The following is a 23,512-nucleotide window of genomic DNA, read 5'->3' on the forward strand; positions in this document are numbered from 1 at the left end:
TCTCTTAATCCTCAGCTAGTGTGAAGACAAGTCTGACAAGACCCGATACACAAATACAAAATCTACTGCGTTGTTGAGTATTAATACTGGATCAGTAGGATCGGTACCATTAGTACCTACACGACAATGGGCATTAAAGGCTGATATTTAGAGCTGGTGGAGGAGATATGGATGTTATGTGGCTCTCCTGTGTCATACATGGGTATTAATCTTATCTTGCCTAACTCCTTGAACAGCTCAAAATCACACACACACACACACCAAAGTGAATGCATCATGGTTATTCTGTAATTACACTGTTGTGGTCAAAGTGCTAAAAGCTGAATTTCGGATGCTCTACCTGCTCAAGTTCATTTGTGGGATTTGTTTATGGAGATGCAGTAACAGCTGATCACTGGTTCATTAGAGGAGCAACGAGCCAGACAGAGGCTGTTTATTCCTGCCTGCCAATACTGAACCCATGTTAATTAACATCATGTTGACTCATTAACGAGACAAGAGGCGATCTCTTAGCTCCCAACTTCCAGTGAGACTCCAATCAGCGAAATGAGTTCAACCCACTTGGCTTCCCCACTCTCACTTCAGCTGCCTGTTTCACTTGTGCTGAATGCGAAATCTTTCAACTTCATATCTGAGGCCAACACCGAGTCAGCAGGAGCCTCAGCAGGTCAGACTGTGCCGTGATTAATAAATGAATGAGTTTATGGGACAGTAAGTCTTGATCATAATTGGTAGCTGTAAACATATCTATGATGAGAGGGAGTGGTGCAGGCAGAAATAATATGCATGTGCGCCTGTAACAAACTGAAGGATTTTATTAAGTGTTTTCCACATGTGATCTATTCAGAGACACAGGGATTTTGGACTTTGAAGCATCTTAATTATCGTGATATGATCCTGACTAATACCTGGAGTTCTGTGCAGAGTATGGCACAGTGTAGGTAGAGGAGGGCGGGCTGGTCAGAGCCCAGTGTATTCATTCAAACACTAGTTTATGTTGCATATTGTAGTTTTCATTTTTGTTTCAATGGAGACAGGATTGCATGAACACACTGTACTCGTTTTCCAGGGGAGGATCCTGCTAGCTAGTGTAAAAGCCACCAGATGGCCTCCACTCAGAAGCCCCCTCACTCCCTCAAAATGGACTCAGTCTTTAATGGACATAAACATAATACTGCTCTCCACTGCGTGTGAGAACAGAGCTGCCAAACTGTACAGCTGAAGTGAGGACTGCAGACACACAGAGGCCGTGACCAGTCCAGCCTGGTAAAGTGGACTTTGTGTATGTATTTGTGTTCTTAAAATGATGTAGTTGCCCCATCTCCAACTAAAAGTTGATCACAGATACATTTAATGCAACCCACATCACGTTCTGTACCACGATGACGGTTACAGATAATATATTTTCCTGTTGACTATATCTGCTCCACACTAGCTGCACTGTTCCTGTTAAAGCCACATTCAGACTGAAAATAGCACTGCATTAAAAAAACATAGGAGGCTGTGTTCATGTGGGCAGATGAAGTCCAGTTTGAGTGACAGACACCGAAACAGTTCCCTGCAGTTCACAGAACGAGAAGGGACGAACTATCACAGTGGAGATGTTCTATGCTCCGTCCCTTGACCATCACCAGACAAACCATTATTATTTCATTGATGTTACATTCAACTCCTCTTCCAGGAATGTGCGTTCACACAAATGTGAGTTTTCAGTAGTTTGTTGAATGATGTTACATGATGCTGCTGCTAAATCTGAAAAGCTTGTTATTCTAGGAGTGCTGGTAAGATAATTATCTTCGAAATCACTCCGGTGGATTAGTGTTTTTATTGTTTGTGACTGATCAGCTGCACTCTGTGCTGCCACAAAGAGTTTTTTTAACAGTAGCATTCGTCTAATATCTAGTGATTTATTTGTACATGTGCTGTTTACAGACGAATTAGCAATAAATTACATTTCCACAAAGAAAATGAACCTAGAGTCTTTGAGGGTTCTCGAGGTGTTGGGCCCAGTTGCCAGCTTTGTTCATACTTATATCCAGATTAAGTCCTTTTGCAGTATTATGAAGATCAAGTTTGCAGATGATGCCTTTCTTTGTGTCCAAACCATATGGAAACAACATTTCTGTTTAGCATCTCTTCATTTTAGCCCCGTAGAGTTCAAGTTAATCCAGCTGAAATTAAACTGCACTTCTTCCACACAGTTCTAACTCCTCCTGTATGTGATGACCTGTCCTGTCTTAGTATGTCTCTAACACCTTTCTGTCTTCCTTTGAATAGTAACAATTAGGAGTAAGTGTTCACCTGCTTTTCAGCTTTACACTGAGCAGCTCAAAGGTGATTATAACTGTGTAAAAGGACAGATTCTCCATTTATTCAGCACACGCAGGCCTGAGGTGGTGAGCTTCGCGTCACACAGCTGATCTGGAATCAGCTCCTGCCATGAAGCTCATGGACTTCTGATTTGTGATTCTACAAGTACCGTGTGGTTTGGCTGGAAGGCACCAAGTTTGAAAAACATGTGCAAGCACTCATGTGGCCCACACTGCAAACAAATACCCATACAACGTCAATTAGTGCTCTATGAATATGAGTTAATGAGCAGCTCTAAGTGAAAGAGCACAGCCATACTTCAGAATAATGGCAGCTGCCTGCAGCAGCAAACAACTGCCTGTTAGTCACCCTCCCTCCTGTTACTGACAAAAAAAAACTATTGTTACATAATTGCTGGTATGACAATGACATTAGCAACAAATACGTTTTGTATACAGTGCTGTGTAACAGTTAGAAATTAAGATGTTGAAACAGCAGCATGTTTGAGTTGAACAGGAGCTCCACATACACTAATGATGGGATTTATTTAGTTCACAACATACACATGAAATAAAACTGTTCAAAGTAATTACACATTAATTACATGGTAATTACACAATGTAAAGGTATTATAGCAGCACTACAGCTCCAGAGAGCCTGCTCAATTCACACTGAGGTGTTGCTGGAGAACATAAACCTATATAATGTCGAATTCATATCAGAAATCCCACATCAGGTCGAACTCAGGCAGTCATTGACATATTCTAATCTATATATTTATTTATTTTATTTTGTTTCTTTTTCTCTACATAGAAAAAACTGCAATTAATCCACTGAGTCCTGTGCTGGACACATAAGCTCATCAATAAAAGCATTTTGCGCAGTGTAGCTTTGCACTGGAGATAACTGCGCAGCTTCCATGACAGTAGACTGTGGGGTGTGTGTGTGTGTGTGTGTGTGTGTGTGTGTGTGTGTGTGTGTGTGTGTGTGTGTGTGTGTGTGTGTGTGTGTGTGTGTGTGTGTGTGTGTGTTGTGGCATCTCCTTGATCAGATGTGTTTGGAATGATTAGATCTTAATTACATTTAAACAGTTTAAATATCTGTGAATTCTCTGTTGCTCTAATGATTCAGGCTCCACATCAGAGGCTCAGGGGATCTGTGATCACAAACTCCCAGTGTAATGAATGAAAAGATGATCCAAACCCAAAAGATATAAAAGGTCCGATCAATAATGAGAAGATCCGATAACAACACACAACAACACACAACAACTCCAGGCTGACACGAGACAAACGCATCGAAATAAAACTCACGCTATAATTAATTTAATTGTTTTTTTGAAAATGAGTTAAAAGAATCGGATTCTGCACAGAAAAGACTCAACGAGCACCTGAGGAGGATGAAAGAGTGCATCAGAATGAATCACTAGTAGAAATCCTCATTGTAAAGAGCTCCTCACACTTCAGACAAAGACTTGGAGTGAAACGGTTCAAATTCACAGTACGATCATTCTCAATCAGCCCTTATTATTAATATAAAGCAGAATATTCTAGAAACCCGGTGATAATTCAGTTCACGGCTGGTTATTTATAAAAGAACAAAATAAAAGAATAAACCACTCAGATCTGCTCTGTTATTTTAACTCCTTCTTTTTTTATTTTCCTAGAAAATATCGACATTTGAATTTGTCCTCAATTATACACAGATGTTAAATAATAAAACGGAATAAAAGAAAAAAGAAAGAAAATACAAAACGCTCCGATAACGCAGCGTGTTGTTCTGAAGCCGACAGCAGAATATTCAACTCGTCATCAGAGTGATGATGATGATGATGATGATGATGATGGTGATGAGGATAAATTCAAATGATTCATACTAAATTCAAACAGTCTTATTAAAGCGCACTGGGACGGCTCCTCCTCGCTCTCTTCGTGTCTGTGGAGCCGCTGTTTTGCTTCTGGCATCAGATTAGAAAGTGGACTTAATCCCGCTTTCCAATATCACTAATGTGTCTTCTATTGGCTGATTTGGACAGATGTCTAAACCTCGACAATCCGTCCTCTGCTGGTAAAGCTCACTGCGACATTATCTCTACACTTATCTCACTTCATACATGAGGAAGACTAATTCAGGTCATAGCCCATTTTTCATTTTTGGGATTTTTAACATTTAGAAATGTGCAAAAAAATTTCAAAAATAAAAAAAAATACAATTAGTATTTAATAATAAGCAATAATGAAATAATTCATTAAATTACTTTATTCCAAATGAATAAAATTGAATATTTTCTGACTATTTCGTGACTGGTTGTTGACATTTTGAACTCATTTCAACTGTTTCCTCCGTGACGCAGTGACAGTAAATGACAACAGGACCATCAACTCAGAGGTCACACACTGGACTTCTAAACACTGTGTGTGTGTGTGTGTGTGTGTGTGTGTGTGTGTGTGTGTGTGTGTGTGTGTGTGTGTGTGTGTGTGTGTGTGTGTTTAGGTTGTTTTTTCCACGTGGATCTGATTTAGGATCGATCATTCTCCGCTTTTCCCTCCGTGCGCAACGCGATCGTCCATCCGAGCTCTGCGCACTGCGCACACACACACACACACACACACACACCAGCGACCTGCTCCACGCTGTTCAAACACCTACACACACACACACACACCGCACTCGAGTGTGTGGCCTGCACAGAGGATGAGGCCTCGCCTTCATCAACATCCTAAAGCTTCCATTCTCGATCCAATCATCTGCCGTCTCTGCTGTCCTCTGTCCGTACTGTGTCAGTCCGGGACGCCTCAGAGACCCACTTCACGATAAATCCTGAGACACGAACAGGGGGCAGGCGCCTCTAAAGACCCAGACCCAGACCCAGACCCTGCCCAGCTCCCGCAGGGCGCGCGGTCTGCCAGCTGAGAGTCAAATTAACGGAGAGACGGCCGCTGTGTGCCGGCGCGGAGAAAACGCGGTGTTAAATAAACACAACGTGTTTGATGGAGAAGTCAAGATGCTGGTGTGTCAGGACGGTCACATGGTGGCCGCCAGCGTCAGCGCAGACACGGCCCCTGCAACCCGAGGAGGTCGGTGCGTGGAGCTGCAGCGCCCTCTGCTGGACACACGACGGCACTGTGGCTGGAGGAGATATGCTGCCTTCAAGTGCTGCTCGGAAAACCTGCACTTTCCATTCAACGAGCTGTTATTTTGGTTTACATGCGTCCGTATAAAGTGCATAAGCTTTTTTGTTCATGTGATATGCAATGCGATAGGCAGTGATGTAAGAAGTACTCAGACCATTTACTTAACAAAAAGTAATAAAAGTACAGTGTAAATGACTTAATTATTATTTGATAGGCAGAGTATATACACACACACATTGTCATACATACTGTACATATCCATAAGTACATGTTATTGAACACCAACACGCCATTTTACACCAGTCACCTACATAGTCTGTAATGTTTACATGTGATATCAGTACATTAAACAATGGTTCCTTGTTACTTGCTACTTATGTCTAGCTTCAGGTAGCACCCATGTGTAACACATTCATTTTTCATTCATTCATTCATTCATTTTGTCTGGTGCTGTGGGTGGATCAGGATTTGTCTGTTGGATTTCAGACTAATGGCTCTAGTGGTTACACAGGGTCTGGATGTCAGTCTGTGTTTGGTCTGACAGCCCCTGTGCTTCAGTCCTGGACTCAGACCCATGTGCTGGTTATCCTGGCTGGCACTGAGACTCTGTCAGATCTGGTTCTTGCTGTGCTTGGACGCTGGACTCTGCTGGATCGGACATTTGTCGAGATATCTCAGATGGGTCTTGCGGTTGCTCTGACGGGACACCGGACTCTGAGGAACCTGATGGCCGGCAATTTGAATCTAGATGCAGCTGTCTCTGCAGCTCCTCTGCACTGTGGGCTAACATGATGCTGACCTTCCTCTGGTGGGCCAAGGCCTCCTCCTTGTCATTCAGCTAGAGCAGGAAACACATCACCAGTGACTAAGGAGCAACTTATACATTCTCATGGAGAAAATACATAAGTTGAGTATACAGCAGGTGGTGAACGCTGCCAGTAAATGTAAAGTGGTCTCTGTTGTTGTGAGTGCTACAGATGTCAGCTACTAACCAAGTCCAGCAGTCTGTAGAGGGTCACTAACAGATCATCAGACATCTTCACATCCAAACTGGAAGGCAGCAATCCTCTCAACCGCTGACTCACACTGATCAAAGGACTCCTGTTAGCACCTGGCAGGAGAAGGCACATGTTTTTCTAGTGTTTCAGCAAACAGGAATGATGACACGGCGAAACAAAGTATTATTTGGGAAATATAGGGAATTATAGGGAAATCAGAGAGTGTGTTGAAGAAAGTAACAGTAAACCTCTGACTCTGTGCTTCTTTAACGTTGCTCTTCTGTTTCCAGCTCAATCCAGCTACAAAAGCTCCATTAGACCCTCCAAGCATCCCAACCATCTGATACTTAAGGCTCATTGCTATCCCACTTTTCCTAGGGACCAAGAACCTTTTTTAGAATTTACTTCCTCTATCTAACTGCAGTTAGGTTCTGGTTTTGTGGAACCAGGGTCAGCTTAACTAGGTTTTGAGGCCATAGTTCTCTTAGAACTTGAACAAAGGTCCTGGAACTATCAGTTTGAGGCCTGTAGTGCTGAACATCACTGACTCAAAGTATTTACCATACCTGGCATTTCTAAAAACCCACTGTACAGTACTGTGAGTAAAAAGCTACCAGCCATCACAGTGATATGTCAGCGAGCTCATTTGCTTAATCTTTTCAGGGTTTTGTGTCTGCTGTAGAAATACAAATCACAGTTCCTATGAATGAAGACTCCTGGACTAAAGAAAAGTACCAGGAACCTTCCACTGACAACCTGTAGCAGGTCAGTTCAGTGGTGGAAACTGGACCTTGTTGCCCAGTCATTGGCACTGATATCACTGATAGCCCTAAATATACCACATGCCGAGCCTTCAGTCAATTAAGGACTAATGGGGAAACATCTGTCATTACAGGGCCACATGAATCCAGGTAGCACTGTGAGCAGACTCGCCTTCAGTCTTGCAATGTTGAGATTTTAGCATGTTGGCCTCAGCCAGCAGCAGGAAGTGTTCACTCCGTTTCCTCAGCTGCTGCTCGAAGGCAATGCGAAAAGCATCTGCGACCATCAACGCCTCCTCTCTCTTTGAACGCTGAGCATCTAGCTGGATCACACACACATATGCACACACACATGCTTACATCATGGTGTCTTGACATCCATTTACATTTATATTGAAACATTTTCATCTGACTTATGTGAGAGTTACGGAGAGAAGATTCTTAATGATGTGAGGAAGCTGTCAGTGAAAGAAGATCCTGTATTACTTTGGCTACTTTAAGTTATAATATGAAACATATTCTGGGTTATTTAACACATTTCTGTTCACTACATAATTCTATATTCCATAGTATGTCATTTCAGTGTCTTCAGTATTAATGTACAATGTTGATACAAACAAAAATAAAATAAAATAAAAATAAAAAACACTGAATTAAAAAATCTAATTACAAGACAGAATTGGTTGAAAGCCTAGTGGAGATGATCGACAAAAACTTCTGAACTAGAGCAGATCAGAAAAGGACCAGGACAGATGTTAGATGTGATAAACAACAACAATGGTTTAAAGGCTGCTAGTTTACCTCCTGTTGTACCTGGACAAGCTGCTTCCTGCTGGCAGCAGCAGTCCGACTGCAGGGACAAGCCTCAGCAACACCAGGACACTGACAGGCCCCCAACACTGCCAGCTGGAAAACACACAACGTGTTTAGTGAGTTGGACGTGGTGTGTAGCAAAGCTAGTTCTAGGTGCTTTAGCGCCACCTTCTGGATTTTGAAGGTTTGGACACAGATGTCGTCACGGCTCCCATTCAAATGTGTCTTGCATCTGCTTCTTGCCAGGAACCGATATTTTAGTTCCAAACCAAGCTACTTCTGGTCCGAATGCTCAGAACGTGTTTCACTAATGTAGAACCCAACTGGTTTTCTGAACAGAAAAGCTCCTTGTGTGTTCTCTCACCTCCAGAACTCGTGCGTCTCTCTCCGGGCTGTACTGAGGTTTGGTGTCTTGGTAAATTTTCTGCTCCTTCACATTCAACATGGAGAGAAGCTCCAAGCACTGCCGACTTAGAGCTGCAACACACATCATGTTTGGTACAGTTACTACAGTAAATCATTTGCTGACAAAGACCACGAGTTCCAGCTAAAACTCTGGAGAACAACTGGTTGTCCTGACTCCTTAAACACAGCATCCTGCAGACTGATCCACTCCACTTCACAGCTGGAGATAATATGCACAGACATGTCTAGGTCACTTTAAAACATACAATATTCAGCATTTACCGGCGTTTTCTGCTCGGAGCTGCAGGAACTCGCTCTCTCTCTCCTGCAAGTTGTCAGTCAGAGTCTTGTTCTCACTCACAGTTCTGATTACAGCGACAACAACAGTAACGTTATAATACAACCAGTGAAAGTAACACAGACACAGGTGTGTGTGGATTAAATGCCACCTGTTGTATTTTAGCTCCCAGGACTGCTCAGACTTCTTCATCTGGACCTGGTTGAAACTGAGCTCCCACTGGAGACTGTTCACCTCCTGCAAAAGATTAGCACATTTCACATTTGTTTTATAGTTTTATATTGTTTTACTGTGATTGGATAACATAACTCCATGTCTTTATAGTTCTATATATAAGGTTGTTCAGTACACAAACCCCAATGTAAAGTCCTGTGACTTTACTATGAGTTTGAACATTCTTATTTGCTGGCTGCCGGATCTTTAAACATGGTTTAAAACAAGGCATAATCCAGACAAACATTCTTTCTGTTCATTTTTCACTGCTCAAACAATCATGCAACTGTAAACAGTGAAGATATTTCTCTATTTCCTGCAGTGCTGCAGTTGCGTTTCCTTTGATAAACAGCAAGCAAACAGTTACTGTAGCTCTTGACTGTTGAGCAGCACCATGTTAAAGCAAACAGACCAAGCCTTTATTTGAGCAGTCGACAATTTTAGGAACAAGAATTTTTAAAAAAACGTACCTTCTCCAGATCTTTGGCCCTCTCCTCACTTTTCTGCAGCAGACTTTTAGTGTGACTCGTTGCTTTGTCAAGAATGGCCTGTGTGAAGAAGAGTCATGAGCTGAAAGCCAAAACACTGCGTCAGGTTCAGTGTTGTATTTAAGTGTGCTCCTGTACCTTCGCCTGTAAGATCTTCAGAGCTTCATATTTGCCCTCAAGGTAACGGTGCGCCACCTCCAGCTCACAACACAACACGTCAATCACCTGTCAGCACAGAACAACCATCAGTGACAGCACACTAGCCTGGAGTGGACACTTCCATCACCTGTACCGTAGGTGTTACTAATCTGTATTCACTTTTCATACCTCACTTGCTTCTTGTAGTCTGTCTCTCAACTCTTCTTTGGACAGGTCAGCCAAGGAGCCTGCTGATTCACACACAGTGTACTCGTGCATCAGAGTCACAGCAAATAGATCAGAGACAAAGACATGTGGAAAGTGACACTTTAAAAAGCTTTAAGGGCTCAAAGCTGATGAAGTTGGGATGATTCCTGTACTTATTTAAACTGTTCAGTTAGCGTGGTAGGTAGGGGTCAGCACAGGAAAAATTGGTCAGTTATTTTATTCAAAGCTAAAATTAGAAAATAGAAAGTATGTTGTGTCTTTTGACTCTTGTTAAGCATCTCTGTAACAGTAAAGAGTCAGTACACACACAGTCTTACCGCAGGGTGGCAGCTTCCAGCGAGCTCTCTGCTGGACCTCTGCGATCTTCAGTCTGGGGATCCAGGCTGCCTCTCCTGCTCCAGGCAGCAGAGGTTCTGAGACGCTGCCTAAGCTCTGGCTCTTCTTCCTAGTGGAGCTGGCTGCTTTCCTGACTTCCATCCCGTCACCCAGGTCTCCATCCACCATGTCATCGTCCAAGCTGCAGGTCTCACTGACCTCCTGCATCTGCACCGCGTTAAAGCCTAAACCTCCGTCCAAACCACAGTTTAGTGGTGATTTATTCGAGCTTAAACATTTATCCAAAACACACACAAAAAAGGTTTTTTCTTAAAAAAGATGAAAAATCTGGATCTGTGTTTAACAGATGTTCATAAATGATTACACCATGGGAAATATTTTTTCTGTACTAGTGTGATGATATAAGTAAAATATAAAACATCCAATATAAAGTACTTATAAATACAGTATATTCACCCTTCTGCTGTCATCTTTCACTTGTTTTTTTACAACTTTATATCATAGTTGTTTAAGTTGTTGGTGTAAAAGAGCTAAATTAAATCAACCACACATCTTCTAAGCTTGTTGAACAGTTCCTACTGTGTACTTACAGCTTCATATTTCACTATTATTATATGTAAATGTAACAACAGTGCATTGTTTTCTACTAGAACACATGTTGATGCAAAGTGAGCATATTTAGACATAACTCTGTGTGTCTATCATGTACTTATTCATATTGTTCTGTCATATTAGGTTACATTATAATAATATAAATAATAAATAATATAAATTTTTAGAATTGAGCAGCTTAAAAACACAGTCAAAGAACACATGTCATACATGATAGAAACCATATTTGTCAGAAAGCTTCATTTAATTGACCATTTACTGATAAATGATCCAAACCATTTGTCATATCCTATCTATCTATCAAATATATTGATTTCAGTAATATCATCAGCTCTGTCTGTGGCACGTTTATAACAAATCAATAGAACTGTGAAACACCTAAATCAAACCAGAACTGTATGATATCTGTTAAGAAATAACTCCTGCTCTCCCATAAGGCGGAATTGTCTTTACAGCCTAGTGCTGGCTGGATTTTTATGACTTACTTCCTCTTACCTGGAACTTTGAAGTAACACTCGTTGTATTCGCCGCTGATTCCCAGTCTCCGCACAGACACACACAGAATAGTGTTAAACAGCTGATTGTCGACTACAACAACTTTAATTTTAATCCGTATGAAGTCACAACACACACTCCACTAGTAGCTCTTCTTCTTCTTCGCCGTTCACCTGCCGCGTTGAGTCCTCCAGGAGTCAAGTTAAAGCCCCTTCCGGCCATTACTTTCAAAATAAATGTCTTTTTTATTCTCTATAAAACTAACGCAAAATCTGTGCATGTTTACAGACTAAAAAAAATACAGCAATAATAAATGACTTCTCTGACATATCACAGACATGGAAAGTTGTGCAATGCAAAACCTTTCTATGCTGTTTGTAATAAAATATCTAGTCAGACCTTTTACAAAACAATCTTTATTTATTAGTTACATGTGAAATGCATTAGGAGCAGCCTACATTAAAGTATTGAAGTATGAGTTCTTGACTTTAAGTTGAAAGAAGTTCCAGCTCCAGCGACAGTGAGTCACCATCACCAGAGAATATTCCAAAGAGCTTAATGTGAAACTGTTGAGTAAATATTGGATGACAGGGTGTGGGAGGGGAAGAGTGTAACAGCAAGATAATGTTAGTAAAGTAAAGAGCCCCACGGTCAGCTTTTTTTTTTTTTTTTACAAATTCTTTTTATTTACCTGCTTATTCAGATTTCAACAAGTTATACCTCAATAAGCATTTAATGCAATTTCCACCCATGGGAAAGTAAAACAAAAAAAAAGATGTCAGTTACAGGCTGGGCAAATCAGCAAAGCAAAATGATGTAAATTACAGAAACAAGTGCTGAACACACACTTAAAACCAATAAATACTGACAATATTTAACTCTGGTTCTACAAGAAAACAAGCTTGTTTGAAAAATGATCACATCTTGTACACAGGACGCCTCTGTGAGGCAAAAACACTGGTAATACCAGAAGTACTGTCACAGTCATCAACATACAAAAAGGAGGGTAACAGACCTTATTTCACACAGTTCTATTTGCCCTTCATACTAAACCATAATTCCATTTATAAAAAAATCCAAACAACATAAATGGAAAAAATGAAACCATGTCACAGTATAACGGGTAAAGCTGTGCGTGTGTTAGTCACTGTTATATTCCTCTATGAGCAGGTCCTCCTCCAGAAGGTCTTGGCTTGTTGTAGGTTGAGGCTGACTGGCTGGTAGACCATCCTCCCCACAACCTTGACCTTCCTCTTTCTCCTCCTTCTCCTCTTCCTCCTCTAGCTCCAGCTGACCTGGCTCTTTGTCTGTCAGAGCCTCCAGTTTTAATCTGTATGATGTGCAAAACATGAGCAGGACACTCCAAAACTCATCATCAGGATACTGGTGCACATGCAAGCATACTCTTTGCTGCAGGTGCTAGCAAATTCAGCAATATTGGAAGCAATGTCATCAATCATTACCGTCTAGTCTAAAACAGAGAAAAACACTAAAATGCCGAGTGGGTCACATTGTTTTTCAGTAACAAAATCCAGGACAAAAGAGGGCAAAAGAGGGAGACAGGTCTACTGGCTGCGGTGGAGTCAGATTAGCAGCAAATGCTGAATGTAATAATGTAGTAACATATCAGTATGATACGGAAACCACTTAGCAATTTAACATCTTGATCTCACGTCACCCTGGTCACTTTAGGAGAGTGAGAGTCACAACAGTTGGAAATGTTCTGCATCATTATATCAAGTTTAAGTCTGACCTGGATACTGTCAGACCAACTTAAAGTCCAGTGTGCTGGGGGAACAAATGTCTAGCTTTGCATACAGCATGTGAGCTAATAGGAACTTGAATTCATGCCCTTAATATCATTCAGCTCTCATAGTCCAATATTAAACAGGCAGGAGAGTTTGAAATCAACAAGCAAAAATGGATGAAACTGATGTGAAAATGCAGTTGTTCTCTGATCTGGCTAAAAACGACGTTGTGAGAGCAGTGAGACTGAACCAAGACACTAACGTTTGTGTGCATACATGATAGTACACACTGCTGCTTGTAAAGCAGGCCTGATCTCTGGGGTGAGCTGCATTATGAGACAAGTGAAAATAAAGTTTGTGCTGTACCTTGCAGGGAACCGCCTCAGTGACATCTGACCCACGTCCTGGATAAAAGCTATCTGAGCTGAGAGAGACAGTGAAGCACAGAACACTTGTATTAATGAATGATGATGATTATGGTGACATACCAGATTATCGCAGCAAAAATAAACTTGATACTAAATTCCTTACTAACTAGTTTGAAATCAGTGCTTTATAGTTCTCTCAGGACAACAGAGCAAAAAGACAAAAGCAATATGAAACATATCACAATACAGTACAACAATAGCCTGTAAGCAATACAAGTTAGGCAATACTGTATATCGTAGGCTTAGACATAGTGTAACTCTACTGTCAAAACATCAAAGCCACAGCCACGGACAATCTAAAAAAACACACAGGATTTTTGTGTGTGTGTGTGTGTGTGTGTTACCTTGGTTTCTCATAGGGTTGGTGAGTTTGGCCAGGTACGGCAACAATTCAGTCTGCAATCTCACTGGTGTCAGACAGAAGTTCCTGAACAAGGACTGGGCAGCCTGACAGTTTTCCCGATGCTGTGAGGAACATCAGAGGCAATTAATTTAAAGTCTACATCTGCCGGACACACACTAGATTTAGATCTAGAGCTGAACAGCAGCAGTAACAACAACAACACAGTCCAGTTGTTTAGATAATTAATTCATTATCAAATCCTGTGATCAGAGAAACTTTTGCTACCTGTATATTCAAGGATGTTGTAGGAGCAACTGTATCATATTATCAAAGGCTGGCAAACTGGTGTTTATACCTGAGGAGGGTTATTTCCTTCTGAACCTGACACAAGCCCCCAGGGTGTAGTGGCCGTACCTACATTCGAACATGAACCATGCCTGCTGCAGTTAAGTTTGTGCTGTGCTTTTCTAGTGGTCTTCGAGTTTGACTCTGAAGAAGACCTGTAAGTCGAAACATCAGTCTCTCTTCATCATTAAATGAAGCAGACATTTTAGTGCTTGTCTAATTATTTGTGTGGTGCAGTCATGTCTTAAACTGTGCGTCCACTTATTAAGCCTAAAGTTTGACCTACGTGACTGAACCCTAATCACCTGCCTTTACCATATGTCACTGGAGAGTTACACCAGAGTTCAGTTTCAGCAAATTACAAATCACATTGCTCTTGAAAGAAAGACAATAAAGAACAGAACAACAACAATATGAAAGGAATCAGAGAGATACTGAACTCAAAGAAGTCTGTGTATAAATGACACAGTTTGTCCACCAGAGAGCACTGTTTATTGACAACTGCATGAATCTAGCCCACAAACCTGATCAGCTACTACCATGATCAAAAAAACTAAGCTGAGCCAATGACATGTCAGTAGATATAATGTGCCTGACCTTCTTGTTGACTAGTAACCAGTTGGGTTTGTGCAGTGGTCTGAAGCCAACAGACACCTGTTGACAGTTGGAGTGAAGGAGCCCTCTGGTAGCCACTGAAGACCCATAATCCCCCATGGTGCTGCGGCTCTGAAAACAACACAGGTTACCGTTTACAGTCAATCCACCATTGACCAGGTTCTAAATATAAAATGTTAATGTTAAACAAATTAGTTCCTCTCTGTGTATTATAATCCACTCCTTTAAGTGGTCTTCTTAGGTGTTATTTTATCTTCTCACCTTCAAGCTTTGTAGAGCTCCAAAATATTAGTCAGCTCAAAGGTATGTGGGTTGTCTGTGAGACTGACAGTATGCTATATTATCTTCAATAGCTGTTAATATCTAGGGAAAGACTGACCGTCCAATCAGCAGTGAGGAGGTCAGCATCAGACAGATACTCGCTGGCTCGTTCCACATCCTCTACTTCGGAGAAGAAGTCTAAGTAGTTCTGGTGGAGGTACAGGTTGAAGAATTCTCCAGGCATGTGTGAACGATCAACAACCAACTGAACAAAGATACAAAGAAGCTCTGAGTATTCAGAGAGGCTAAAAAGAAGTTTAGGCAAACTGTTTGTTACCTGTTCATGCTAGACAAAAAGCTTTTTTGTACCTCGGGGTCAACTAATAGTGCTTCTCTGTGATGATGAGACAGGTGAAGCGGTAGACCAGGGCAAGGCGCAGCCTTGTCTGCTTCAGAACCTTCATGGTTTCCTCCTGTTGATAGAAACAGAAACCATGTGATTTAATCACACACTGTGCTTTTTTGCAGTCCTCACAAAACCAAATGTTAAGGAAAAAGCTTAATGCTTGAATCAACTCAAAGTACTTATTAGATAATGCATAAGCATGCTTCTGCATCAAATTCCTTTTTGTCTTTGAAATTAATCTTAAAATACAAGCTTGGTATTATATGGCTATATTGGCTATATTATTTCTTATAACAATGTGTGTCTTTTAGTACTTTGTAATGGGACTGAGAAAAAATTAACTACATTGTGCATGTGGATGCAACCTAAAGCAACCCTGTGGAAAAACTCAAAGTGAACCCAAAGTGCAATTGATTCATCCAAGGCAAAGTGAGAATGTGTGGAACTGACTTGAACACGTTAATGAGATAAGGATAATTAGACACAATGCAAAATATGGTTGACTGCATGATATATAATCAGTATATAATTAACAATTATGAAGGGTGGAAAGGACCAGAACAGTAAACTGATAGTGTTGTCCTGACCAGATTAGATAGAGAAGAATTTAAATACAACCCACATCAGGTCTATGTTTCTCAGAACTGAGTAGAACTGTGAACACCTCTGTAATGGTGATAAAGGAACGTGACATACAGTACAACAGTGCAATAGAGGAATCAGTTGTGCCAGGCTTTGATACACACTACTGGCTAGTAGAATATTTTCACTGCTGTTAGGGGTATTGTCTTTGCAGAAACCAAGAAACCAACAGAAAAGGCTTTCGTGGACACTGGGACTCACGTTTACAGTGCAGGATCTTTCCTAGTGCTCTGAACAGGAACAGGGAAGCATCCTTCCCTCCAATTGCCTGCTCCTCTTCCCGCTCCTTTGGCTGTCTGGACTTCTTCTTCCTATGGTTTGCTTTGGAAATAGCTTTTCCCAGTGATGAAGAAGGTCTGTCCTTCATCCTCCATAGCCCTTTTTCCAATGATGTATCTGTAAAGTTACAATAAGAAGTTGTTCTTTGAGGTCGGATTGTGAGAGAGGGCAACAATATCTGTTTTCAGTAAAGGGATTCATAATAACTGTCGTGTTAAGTAGGTGTACACTGTAGTACTCCTCTGTTGTGGTGATTTTACCACTGACCTGGAAGTGAGGAAAACTGGAGGCTGTTGATGGCACTGCGAATATCACCTGAGCTTCCCGTACAGAGTGTCTCCAACATGGCCTGGTCTGGGACACATATCCTTCCGCAGCTCTGCTCACAATTATGGGAGAATATACTGCAGAAAACATACAAAGCTTCTACCAAAATGTATAACAAACTGCAAGGCCGCCTCTCACCTTTCCTGCCTCCAGGCTCGAAATGCGAGTCAGAACTTTCATCATTGTGGTTGGAGCCACTGGATTAAAACTGGAAATGAACAACACACAAAACTGGTCAATAACAATCTAGTGGTCTCCCTGATTCTTTAAGAGGCGCTACAGAGATTAGCAGGATGGGGAACAGTTTTATTCAGCGTTAATCTACATTTTACTCAGTCAGATGAAGGCCGGTATTCAGCTTTAGTCCTAGAAACTAATTTGTTCCCCGAATAAATCCAAAAGATTGAGAGGTAAAGAAATGTCCCGTACAACAAAGGGCTCACATGATTAAGTCATCAGTCTACATTTACATAGCACTAATTCCATCAGGACAGCAGAGTCAAGTCATACTCAACATTGTGCTGCTCTGAGGAAATGGTAAATGGTCTGCACTTATATAGCGCTTTTCTACCTAGCTGGTACTCAAAGCGCTTTACACTGCGTCTCATTCACCCATTCACACACACAAGCACACTGATGGCAGAGCTGACCTGACTCACCGGGGGCAACTAGGGGTTCAGTATCTTGCCCGAGGACACTGTCACACACTTGGCATGTAACGTGGCAGCCAGTCCTGTGATTGGCAGTCAACTGCTCTACCTATTGAGCCACAGCCACCCCCTTACAGAAACACTGTATGCTGTTACATGTTAATTGCAGTCACTTCTACTTTAAAGTTACTTATGTGCAGACATAAGTGCAGACAAAGATTTGAAAGAGTTCTGTTTTCAACAAGTTTTTAAAAATTGAGAGTGAGGTAGCTGAGCGTGCAGAGGTGGATAGGTTGTTCCACCATAGTGGAATCACAGAGCAGAAAAGTTTTGCCAGGGATCTTTTAAGGTGAGATGAGGGGACCACAAGTTGTGGTCTGCACGTTGTTCTCAGTTGATCGTCAATGATCATTTCTGGCAGTGCTATTGGGGACAATAAGTGTACACCCTATGTTGATGCTGATGACTGTTTTTTTACTGCTTTATTGATATGGCTGGGAAGACAAGAACTTCTGTATAGGAGAGGTTGAGCTGAAGATGCCTCTCTCTCATCCAGGCAGCAATGTAGGTGAGGCATGCAGAAATATGTAGTGAGACAGTGGAGTCATCTGGTGAAAATGACAGAAAGAGCTGTGTGTCGTCAGTATAGCAATGATCCCCAACTGGTCAAGGCAGATGGCCGTCTACCCTGAGCCTGGTTCTGCTAGAGGTTTCTTCCTTAAAGTTAAAGGAGTTAATAAAGTTATCAGTTTATAAAGATTATGTTATTTTGTGAAGTGCCTTGAGATTCTTTTTGAGATTCTATTATGATTTGGTCCAATATAAATAAACTTGAATTGAAAAATAGACAGAAAATTTAGCTGCAGCTTTTGCAGCCCACAGGGATTCCATGACTTTCAGGAGTGCTGTTTCTGTGGAGTGACCACTCTTGAAGCTGGACTGGTTGACATCAAGGAGATCGTTCCTAGAAAGGAAGTCAGCCATTTGATTGAAGACTGCACGTTCAAAGGTCTTGGTCGGGAATGGAAGAGAAGAAGAGAGATGAAGTCTGACAAAGTCTGTAATTCTCTAAAAGGGAGGGGTCAAGATTTAAGGAGTGTGCTGTTCTGGGCCTGCTTAAATGAGGTGGGAAAAGTGCCTGTTGTGAGAGATGTGTTAATGATTTGTGTAATAGCTGTGATAAGTGTGGATGCAGTCGTTTGAAGGAGAGTGGAGGGAAAAGGATGAAAAGAACAGGTGGTAGGATGGTTTAAGAGGAGGAGGGTGGATGCATCGTCCTCAGTCAGAGTAGCAAACAAGGTGAGAGATATGCTGTTAGATGAGGTTGGTAGTGTGTCTCTGTTGGAAAAAGAAATGGGAGCTGATGGCTGCCACCTTATTGGTAAAGAAGGTGGCAAAGTGATCACCAGTAAGAGAGGTGGAGGGGGGGTAGAGGAGTGACTTGAAAGTGGGGGAAAGCTTCCTGGTGTCACTGGAGTTGCTGAGTTTGTCCTGTAAGTACTCAGTTTTTGCCTTTGTGACGCTGTGAGAAAATGACGCCAGCAGGCTGTATCTCTGGATATTTCACCAGAGCAGATGGAGCCTTGGACGTGCGCCACTTCCTCTCAGCATTCCTGAGCATTGTGCATTGTTCACAGATCTGGTCAGTGAGCCATGAATTCGGAGATGATGTACGAGCAGGTCTCGAAGACAGAGGGCAGAGACAATCCCCTACCATTGCCAGGTTCAGTCCAGGAGCTGACAGAGCTTTTAGCAAATAAACTTGGTAAAACAGGGACTGATTACAAAGTGAAACACCACCGTGCACATATGTGCAGCATTATTTACTTAGTAGGTGTGGTTGTAAATGTACAGGAGAACTCCTCCTTCATCTATGGTCTAACGTGAGTTATTATTAAGGTCTAACACAGTGAGCATTATTTGGAACCTGATGTTGCTGATGTCCAGCTCCTCCTGAACCTCTCGTGGAAAAAGAACACGTGAGCTGCTGTCTCCACTCAGACTGTCAGACACTATGAATACCAAAGGACATCGACTGGTCTTCACAAAGCGCCTGGAAGATACAAGAGGACACAGTGTTAGTGTGGGTCACAATGCTTCTGTCATTACTTATGTGTATTTTCAGAGCTGTGCATCATAATAACTTTTCTTATTCTCCCGTGTGAAAGTATGAAAGGAAATTTAGTGTGAAACTTTATCTGCTCTTACCTGAGGTTGTCGTGAAGGCTGCCAGGCTGCCTGTAGAACTGGTTTGGAAAATCCTGGGAAAGGAATACTCATATTAATCTTAAAGCAGCTTTAGACTAATTAGTCAGTGTGAGAAGCGAACACACAACATTAAGTAAAGAAAATAATATATTAATGCAAAGTACAAAGCAGTAAGGTCAGTCAGTTTAGTATTTGAAAAAGAAGATAAATTCAAGTCATTGACTTTTTATAACATTTCTTTGCATCAGCGCAAAGCATGACTTTGTTTTCATTTTTTAATGCCAAGTACTTCTCCCCTTCGTGTACTATACCTGCAAATAAATTCCTAAAGTGGTTATCAACTCTTGGGTATGCTAAAAACCTCCTCCTTGTTGCTAAGCAATGATTTATTTATTAATACATTATTCAGCATAAACATTTATTTAGAAGTTGACTGTAAAGATGGAAATCTTAAATGTGACAATAAATCTTAATACAGATTTCAAGCTCCAATTACCTTCAAGGTCATTTATACTGTGATAATATTCTACAGCCACTGTATATTACTATTAGAATATTTAGAATATATATTTAGAAATGTATGGTAAGGACACTGCAGGCAAACTACAGAAATATGGGATTCAGTTGAAAGTGTATTTCTTACCTCCACCAATATAACCTTCTTGTCTGTGGTTCCTCCATCACCTGCCATCCTCAGGCAGTTGTACTTATTGGCTCTGAGGAGAAACTCCTGGAATTGTGCTAACTGGGAGCTGAAGGAAAAATCGTTCATCCTCCAGTCTGGTGACAGATGACAGAGAATTAGAGACACATCTATCAAAAACACAGTTAAGCAGAGCTTAACTAGTTGTGCATGTACATGAGATTATTTACCACATTACAACTGCAGGCCTGCAGCCATCCCTGTTTGCAAACACTATGTGAACATCTTCCAAAATAAAGCAATCCCAACAATGTCAACAAAAAATCCTATCAAATTGTTCTCTTAGTTTGGAGCATTTTTGTGCATCAAAAGGGACATTTCTATTCATATTAAAAATAAAACTAAGCTTCTCCTCACCATCTTGTCTACTGCTGTATGGCTCTAGGTTGGTGGGGTTGGTCCACTCCTGAATCCTGATGCCTAGCTCCTGACATAGAACCTGGACCGTAGCAGTCTTTCCACAGCCCGATGGTCCTGTCAGCAGCAAGATGCCACCCTGCAGAACAAAGACCAGCTAGACCCGAACCTTCAGCTTCACTTAATACCTCTAAGAAAAATATTTAGATAATTACTCTAGTGTGGGGACGAACATTTAGTTAGTGATATCACTAACTATTTGGATGAAAAAAACCTTCAAATACCTTAGCTGAGTTTGTGTGAGCTCTTATCCAGTTCTCCACCTCCTCTATCTTCTTCTTGTGGACAGCAAGCTCCACCTACACAAACATGAATTGTAACCATTACTAAATACAATATATTTCAAACTTGAACTTTTATCATAGTTAGTAATACAAGTGACAATTCACCAGCCTCCAGACACTCACAAACCTACACCATTGCTCTACATAGAGAGCAGGACAGGCAAGGTTTGAGGGGACAGCTCCTCACAAATACACAGTGAAGCAGAGCAAATGGAAGTTTTCGTTGAGCGGCCCAAATGTTTATTAACAATATTTGCAACAAACTAACCAGACACATTCATCAATGTCCACAGTTACCTAACTATAAGTTCCCCTTTCACCCACAAACCAGAAATATTCTCCCATATGGTGAACATGATCTACTAAGTGAACATCAAATAGTGCGGCTGGTTAGTGTAGTGGTAACATCACCGCCTCCCATGTGGGAGACTGGGGTAGTAGTAGTTACTACTTGTAAGTCGCTTTGGATAAAAGCGTCTGCTAAATGACTAAAATGTAAAATGTAAATGAACATCTATTATTTCTCCCAGGTATCATCACCGACCTGTGAGCGGGGCGAGTGTCTGTCCACCCATGGCTCATCCTGATCCCTCTGGGCTGAATCTTTCCACACAAAGGACACATGAGGATTTGAGCTGTCAGATTCCCCTTTTCTCTTCCTTTGCCTCTTGGGCTCAGACTTAGAGCACAACCCTTGGCTGCCCTTTCTCCTTCCAGGCAGCGAAAAGCTTTCCCTTGGAATATCAGTGAAAGAGGGATCCACCCAGCGATTCACCTATTGTAAACACAAACAAAATAGATTTAATGGGAATAATTGAGTGAAAGTGAGGACACATTAAAGTTTACTTGACAAAAGTAGATTTTATATTAAAGAGACGAAAATGAGTGCATCCGTCGTCTTGCTCAGTGTCAGCTAGGACGGGGACGACATACCCGTTACCCCCTTAAGGATAAGAGAGTACAGCTAATGGATGGATTACCCATACTTGCCCGTTACCCCCTTAAGGATAAGAGAGTTTAGCTAATGGATGGATTACCCATACTTGCCCGTTACCCCCTTAAGGATAAGAGAGTTTAGCTAATGGATGGATTACCCATACTTGCCAAGTGTGTGTACTTTGTACACATCGCAAAATGTGTGTGTAGAAACAAATTAACTCACATTTGAAAAGTAAAGGGAAAAGACAGTCCATCGTTACTTTAGGATATAAGGCCTGACGATCTGAAAACTATGCTTTGGTCTGATGTGTCTAAATTTGAGATTTTCGGTTCTAACCACAGTGTCTAAGAGAAAGTGAACGGATGATTCCTGAATGTGTTGTTTCTGCTTTGAATCATGGAAGAGGAGTTATAGGGATTAGCTGAATACACCATTGCTGACTTAGTAAAAATTAATTACTTGAGCAACATGGCTACCAAAGCATTTTGCAGTGACATGTCATCCAATCTCATTGCACTCAGTGGGACTATTGTATGTTTTCCAACAGGACAATGATCCCAAACCCACCTCTAGGTTATGTAAGAGCTATTTGTCAAAGAAGGAGAGTGATGGAGTGCTGCATTGGATGATCTGGCCTCCACAATCACCTGGTCTGAACTCAATTTAGATGGTTTGGGATTGGTTGAAAAGCAGCCTATAAATACTGAAACCTTGACACAGAGTCACTGTGAAAAGAGGTCATTTAAGCTAAAGCTGGCTACTTTGAAGAATTGGAAATATAAAACATGTTGTTTAGCACTTGTTGATCACATAATTCCATACACGTTCTTTTATAGTTTGGATGTTCAAAATAATAAAAATAAAGGGGAAAAAACACTGAAGAAGAGGGTGTATCCAAACTTTTGACTGGAGGTGTGTGCCTGTAGCCACCCACCCAAACTCATAGTAGCTAGCTGAATATCACTGAAGTCATCCTTTAAAGTTAGGTTAAGGTATTTGGGGAATGTATTATGTCAATCTGTGTCCTCACCACCATAAAATGAGACGACTGTGTATGTAACTTACTCTGCTTGAAGAAGTCTTGTCTCCCAGAGAAAGCTTGTTCATCTTCCACCGTGTAGCTTCACATTGATGGGAGCAGAACTGGAAACTGGGAAGGTGTGGGAGCCGTTGATGGTAGGATGCTGTTAGGTTTGGCTAACACGGGGTAGCAAAACAAGACTTTCATTTTTATTAGCATACAGCATAAAGAAAGGGTGATAACGGTACTTAGAGACTTTCCTTATCTTTAGCCATACTACTTTTACCTTGTTATTGTGCTGCTAAAACTGCGTTCACATATCCGTACACGTCGAACACACACAAAATTTGAGTGCCAAATGTTTGCTAAAACTACAATTTACCATATTTTATCTCACACGTTTCGCATTTTAATGCAAAATAGGGGAGCTGGTTAAGTAACATAGCTTCACTTTAGTTAGATAAGCTAATATGATGAGTCTGAATTAACTTACCTTGCCTGACCATTTGAAATGCCAGGAGAAGACTGCGGTGTATCCGTCACTTTAAACTTTTGTTCGGGTACAATGAAAACTAACTTGTGATTATACGATGTAACGTTACTGAAGTGCAAAGAGAAGTTGAACGTTACCTATTTAAACTCCGGGAACTCTCTTTGCCGTAAACA

The 23,512-nt window shown here is 41.3% G+C and overlaps 2 protein-coding genes across 8 annotated transcripts; both read right to left on the reverse strand.

The window, feature by feature from the left end:
- Nucleotides 1-5,582: 5,582 nt before the first annotated feature.
- Nucleotides 5,583-11,409, reverse strand: ccdc125 (coiled-coil domain containing 125). 6 transcript variants are annotated; one of them, XM_026342306.2, is made up of 12 exons: nt 11,230-11,409; nt 10,104-10,346; nt 9,748-9,806; nt 9,559-9,645; nt 9,403-9,480; nt 8,871-8,956; nt 8,704-8,786; nt 8,381-8,493; nt 8,005-8,109; nt 7,376-7,526; nt 6,437-6,555; nt 5,583-6,282 (listed from the first exon to the last, which is right to left on the reverse strand). In XM_026342306.2, exons 2-12 carry the CDS (start codon nt 10,327-10,329, stop codon nt 6,028-6,030), a joined length of 1,362 nt encoding a protein of 453 aa, XP_026198091.1. In that variant the 5' UTR covers nt 10,330-10,346; nt 11,230-11,409; the 3' UTR covers nt 5,583-6,027. The 6 variants fall into 6 exon arrangements, with proteins under 6 accessions (XP_026198091.1, XP_026198092.1, XP_026198087.1 ...); XM_026342307.2 differs by having other exon boundaries at nt 8,017-8,109; nt 9,748-9,809; XM_026342302.2 differs by having other exon boundaries at nt 9,748-9,809.
- Nucleotides 11,410-12,244: 835 nt separating this feature from the next.
- rad17 (RAD17 checkpoint clamp loader component) lies at nt 12,245-23,505 on the reverse strand. Of its 2 annotated transcripts, none has more exons than XM_026342826.1 (17): nt 23,340-23,505; nt 22,891-22,975; nt 21,430-21,660; nt 20,826-20,900; nt 20,542-20,680; nt 20,125-20,261; nt 19,482-19,534; nt 19,201-19,326; nt 16,762-16,831; nt 16,564-16,675; nt 16,219-16,413; nt 15,339-15,442; nt 15,088-15,234; nt 14,691-14,819; nt 13,750-13,870; nt 13,344-13,401; nt 12,245-12,559 (listed from the first exon to the last, which is right to left on the reverse strand). In XM_026342826.1, the coding sequence occupies exons 2-17, from the start codon at nt 22,930-22,932 to the stop codon at nt 12,370-12,372; spliced, it is 1,929 nt and encodes a 642-aa protein (XP_026198611.1). In that variant the 5' UTR covers nt 22,933-22,975; nt 23,340-23,505; the 3' UTR covers nt 12,245-12,369. The 2 variants fall into 2 exon arrangements, with proteins under 2 accessions (XP_026198611.1, XP_026198610.1); XM_026342825.1 differs by having other exon boundaries at nt 22,891-23,022.
- Between the last annotated feature and the right edge of the window lie 7 nt (nt 23,506-23,512).

The sequence above is a fragment of the Anabas testudineus genome, chromosome 9, assembly GCF_900324465.2.
Source record: "Anabas testudineus chromosome 9, fAnaTes1.2, whole genome shotgun sequence".
Taxonomy (NCBI): Eukaryota; Metazoa; Chordata; class Actinopteri; order Anabantiformes; family Anabantidae; genus Anabas; species Anabas testudineus.